At 33.7% G+C, this 6,000-nt stretch overlaps 1 protein-coding gene across 1 annotated transcript in view; it reads left to right on the top strand.

The window, feature by feature from the left end:
- Positions 1 to 1,030: 1,030 nt before the first annotated feature.
- LOC128983053 (fibroblast growth factor 17) overlaps positions 1,031 to 6,000 on the top strand; it is a 99,857-nt gene continuing 94,887 nt past the window's right edge. Inside the window, exon 1 of the mRNA XM_054402185.1 lies at positions 1,031 to 1,142. Within this exon, the coding sequence (XP_054258160.1) occupies positions 1,129 to 1,142 (14 nt within the window). The 5' untranslated portion in view covers positions 1,031 to 1,128. The remainder of the gene's footprint in view (positions 1,143 to 6,000) is intronic.

Below are 6,000 nucleotides of genomic sequence, written 5' to 3'. Positions count from 1 at the left end.
GCAATGCACTACACGAGCACATCGATCTACTATACACTACACGAGCACATCACTCTACTATTCAGTATACACAAGCTCATCGCTACTATATGTATAGTATACGCAAGCTCTACTATACACTATATGAACACATCGCTCTACTTTACACTATACACAATCAAATCGCCCTACTATACACTATACACAATCAAATCGCCCTACTATACACTATACACGAGCAAATCGTCCTACTATAGACTATACACGAGCAGATTGCTCTACTATACACTATACACGAGCAGATCGCTCTACTATACACTATACACGAGCATAGTATTGTGTAATCGTATTTTGCGTAATGTATTTTGTGTAATCGTGGTTTACGCAAACCAAAGTTTGATTTCGTATAATCTCATTGCTGTCCAAAAGTAACTTGATTTAACTGGATATCTACATCCCGAATTAATTTTGTTATTTATTATGACATGGATATTTAGTATTGATTCGGCCAAAAATAAAGAGCTTCTGTCTAAGGAAATTTCGCTACATGAGTATTTCAAAATGTCAAAATATTTGTACAAAGTTATATTTTTATTAGTAGATAAAATAAAAATACATTTTAAGTGTGGTATTAACCTTAGTTTATGTTTTGCACATTTCAAATGCGTAGATTACTCCAATTAAAAATTCTCAGAATGTTGATATTGAAAGTCTTTTTACTTTAATACCTCCGAGTTCGTGTAAGGTCAGCATTACACATTCACTCGAAGGACCATCAAGATCCTGTTAAGATTATTTGCAGCAGCCACTTTACGAGACCCGGTCAATGTAAATTATCCACGTTTATTACCAGAATGAGTCCGCGACGAAACCCGTAAACACTTGGTGAAAATCCTAATATGCACCTGACATAAATTCACCGGCTAATTTAGAGTTTTTATGAGGTATGAGGTGGTGTTGGTGGTGTTGGAGGCGGTGGAGGCGGCGCTGTCCGGGGGTGGCAGACGCTCAGTGTGTCGCCGTGTAGCCGCCACCGCAGCCGCCGCGCCGCGCCGTATCTTACAGTGATAGCGAGTGTTATGTGTGAGTGTGTGTGTAAGGGGTCTAGCTCTGGCTAGTCCACGACTATGCCGTCCCCGCCTACTACACATGTACAACACCAGGTAAATAATTCAATGTAAAACGCTTTTTGCAGTTTTTTAAGTTCGAATAATATTGTTGCTTGGTAGTAATTTTAATTGGATCCTAAATAAAAATTAATAATATCTTAAAATGATAACACTAAGGTATTCTAGTGTTTTTAAAAAGGTCAAGGACCCAAACGGGATCCTTTTAATACTAAAAAAAAATATTTTAATCACCTTCAATGGCGATAGACGATAAAAGTTGGGGTTTTCGCATGCATGAAATAAAATACATACACTTATATATAAGTACTTTATTTTATTCTAAGCAACTGCATATACATGTATCACGTTGCGTAACGTCTGTAACAATAACAATGACAATTACGATGTCAACGCTTAGTGTTGTGCTTTTAAATTAAAAATTAAAACCTTAGTTGTAGTTGATTTTTGTATATTGAAATTTAATCTAAATATTTTGGTCTAATAGCACTGTAGCAGTCAATCAAAACATAATGCTTTAACGTGAATACATTACATTGTTGCACCCAAATAGCACATCACACGTTAGTTACGAAATAGCGGATAATGATTTAACACCCAAATAGTGCATCATGTTTTATCATAAAATTAACACAACAATCTGTGTTGACATAGAAATCCATCGAGTCTGACACTGTTTAGAAATAAATTATTTTGTGCAGACCCCCTTTTTAAAAGTGTACTCTTGTAAAATGTGGTAAAAATAATTTCCGTTTTCTAGATAGTAACTTTTTCACGACAGTCTTCAAAATAATATTTTGTCAAACGATTCTGAATATTACGGTATTTACACAAGTTTACAAAATATATAAACACAATATTGATAGTTAATTAAATGATTATAAAATTAAATTAAATTAATTAAATAAATACATTTAAATATGGGTAATATTAGTCTATTTTCTATCCATGCATAGTACGTTGTGTTTATAGAATTTTGGAGGTGACTTTTGTATTTTTTAACTTTAATTGCCATTTCATATTTAGTATGAAATTAAATCTAACGATTTGTAAATTATTGGGTTACAACAAATCCACGGCTTCACCCCATAGGTTCCCAAAACGCATACGTCTTTTATAAAGTGTTGCTTAACTTGTAGGTTTGCTTTTAATTGAGTTTGCGTGGTTTTAATCGATAACCGTATCATTTTGTTCATACAGTTATTTATCTTAAAGTAAACTTTACCTATTCACAACTTTTTTATCGATCACTACATAATATAAAACTGTATAAAAATCCTGGAATAAAAATAGCAGTCATTTAACTCATCACCTGGTCCATTTACGTGAATGTGTTGGTGAACAGTTAATTATTAGCGACATGGAGTAACATAAAATATGCAGATAATAGAATACAATATTACTACCGTATAAATTATTATGTATATTAGTATATTATTATTGTATAGTATTAAGAATACAATGCATATTATGAAGACAATATTGTAATACGTTAACTACAGTAGTTGTTTATTCTTTAAAATTAAATAAATGATACACATTGAAATTCCTTTAATTTTTACACTTATAAATGTAAAAGTTACTATTTATTGCCAACAAATTGTGTTCGGCCTACTTTCAGGTCAAATAACAATAAACTAATAAATTGTCATTAATAACAAATTAATAATTAATAACTAACAGTCTTTTATGTACATATAATATTTACTTTTGTAACGCAGGCTTACATATAAACTAATATGTAGTCAGTTGTCGATAACGTTAAATTACTCTTACAATCGATGTGTATTGTATTCTCATGTATATAGATTCTCATTACATACATTATATTCTCATTACATTCTCATTATATATATTAACATTATTTAATCTACAACCTAAATCAGTTACGAGAAATGTTTGAGGCAGATTTATAAACTATCTAAAGACAGTAGACGAATGCGAGAGAAGATAGATAGAGATAAAGGGAGAACGTGAGACGTTCTAATCTAGAGCGAGAGTGATTGTGAACCACCAATCACCATCAGAAACACCGTAACACCCCATCACCTGGGCTGGGAGCAGCTGAAAATAACAGCTCACACAAAATAGAGACGGATTTCTTAACCAGGTCGAGCAGAAAAAAAACTGGTTGTTTTAATGTCTCGCAAAACGCAGACATTCACTTGTATATGTTCATAGTAGGTTAAAGATGAAAGCATATATACCAGTACATAGGATTAGAGCCAAAACGTATTGATAGGTCGGACACCACCAAACCCAATGAGAAAGGAATGTAAAACACTCAAAATAGGAGATTGTAGGTTAAAATTATTAGACACTATAAACAATGCGAAATAATTTTACAAGAAGTGCCTACCGGTACTGTTCGTTTCGTTAAAGAAGAATGATTTTATTTTAGTGAATTGAAATGAAATGTTTATTTGTCATATAAAGTTTACAACATTGTCATTATTCCCAAATATATATGTGCTTACTAACAAATAATATCTTATGCTAAATTACTTCTTTTTTAAATCGATACATAAAACATAATAATAAATAAATAAATTAAATCATCTAATAAGGACACAAGAGAATGAGCATTTTACTTTTTTTAAAGATAAAATATTTTCTTCAGCCCTAAAGGCGGTGACACACTATCGATCTTTTCCCCGATCAAGACCCCGAACCGAGCAGGGAGAAGGGAGAAGGGAGATAAATATCAGCAAAATTTTACTCCGAACATTTCCCCGAACATGACCAAGACCAGACGAATTCTACCGAGCGCGGCAAAAGGAAGTTTGGAGAGAGATAGAGAGTGTGTGCGAGTGAGAGCGCGGAACTATCAATGCTAGCGCAGGCGGCCGCTCGGTGCGGCGCTCGCGACGATGTACGGGGCAAAAATGTACCGTGACACACTATCGTACATCGGACCGTACATCGGACCGATGTTTTCTTTGATCTTTCGCCAAAAAACCGCCTCCAGAGCGCTCGTCTCCCTGCTCGGCCTGATGTCTTGTTCGGTGTCTTGATCGGTGTACGGACCCGTGACACACTATCGAACATCCTCCCTTCGACCTCCCTTCTCCCTTCTCCCTGCTCGGTTCGGGGTCTTGTTCGGGGAAAAGATCGATAGTGTGTCACCGTCTTAATTTGTTCTGCACGGTTATTGTAAATTGTCCTACCCATGTACCATGACGATCCTGCATGCAGAGATGTGCCATGCACAGGGTGTTGAGAATCATTCCTGTGTCGGGTTTTATATTGATCAACGTAATTGTTTGACTCAAATTCGTCACAAATTCTTTTTACAAAGGTGCACTATCTGCATTTCAAAATATGATCTGCATTTCAGAATGCAGCCAAGGCAAAGTGCGACATAAATACCACTAGTGTATTTGGTAAAAAAAACAAAAAAAAACAAAAAAAAAAACAATAATAATGTACAATTTACATCACGTAAGGGCAAACATGTCACAAGTCTTCTAAGATACACTCCAAACAGTTTCACGTGATTTTAGTCAAACTTGTCCCCGCACTGCAGACTGTAAAACATGCAAGAGAGTATCAATGGGTAGTTATTTGTTGATATTTGGCTTTCACAGAATTTAAACAATCTCCATTAACCACTTCCGCAACAATTAAAAAAATCATTATTTTCCTGTTTACGAGATAACTGTTTCTCAACAAGAAAAAGATTATATAAACAAACTTTAGTATTCAAGAAGAACCACTGTTCTACATTACTTCCGTTTACAGCCTGGCCTCGAGTATACTGTCAAGTATTTAAGTGTTATACAGTAATACGTTTGCAGGTGGTACTATATCTGTTATATTTCTTATTTAGATAAAAATTAAAAGATCAAAAGAAACTAAACTGTTTTTAATCAAGACACAAATACAATACAATATTATTAAAGAAAGTAAATAAAAACATATGGTTAAATAATAATTAAATAACCATAGAGGTTGAACATCTTTCCCTTTGAGTTTTTTTTTTTCAAAGTTTATTCAGGAAATCGTTTGGTTGGTCTTATAATACCCATTACCGACCTTCTAAGTAGAAAAAACGAATGGTGTTGGGGGTTTGAACAACAGAAAGCATTCAATGAACTTAAAGAATTATTGGCATCTCCACCTCAACTAGCATTCTATGACAAGGATAAACCAACTATGATTTCTGCTGATTCTTCAACACAAGGCTTGGGTGGAGTACTTTTATAACAACAAACAGATGGAAATTGGAAACCTATTTCTTATATTTCACGTACTCTGAGCGAAACCATAGAGGTTGAACAATATCTATAATATGTGAGTTTGTTAGAATGATTGTTTGTTTGTGTAATAGTTTAATATGAATTGTTAATCACTAGACTAACCAGTAAGTTCATATGAATCATACAGCTATCATGCATTATTTTGAACACGTAAAACAATTGTTCAACTGAAAGCAAAACTTTCTTGTAGTGCGAACGCTATGTATGAATCTTTATGTCCAACGAAATTTTCAAGAGGAAATATCCCACCTATACGACAATTTCATCTAAAAATGAAACACAATGTAAGTTATCACAAAGAGTGTGCAACTGGCTGGAAATTGCTTGAGATATAAATAACTTGTTTTGTGACATTAAATTCTCAAATGTTTCAACCATAAAATAGTTTTTCAAATACCATTCATTGTTTGATATAGTACATACGTATGGTATTATTTTACCAATATATATTTTTTAATTACTCTCTTCTATACATTTGATTAAATATTATATCCAAAACATCCTAACTACTATTAAATTTCTCGGTAGTTTCTATGAGATGTGTAAACAAAACTCAATTGCCGGGAATTCCAGTGAGTTTTTGTATGAGAACGTTGCCAAACTCGCTCACAAGGCTGGTTGTTTGGGATTTCCTT

The sequence above is a fragment of the Macrosteles quadrilineatus genome, unplaced genomic scaffold (assembly GCF_028750875.1).
Source record: "Macrosteles quadrilineatus isolate MER2022 unplaced genomic scaffold, UCM_ALF_1.0 Scaffold_1__1_contigs__length_201487025, whole genome shotgun sequence".
In the NCBI taxonomy this organism is placed as follows: Eukaryota; Metazoa; Arthropoda; class Insecta; order Hemiptera; family Cicadellidae; genus Macrosteles; species Macrosteles quadrilineatus.
This window is presented reverse-complemented; position numbering and strand designations above follow the sequence as displayed.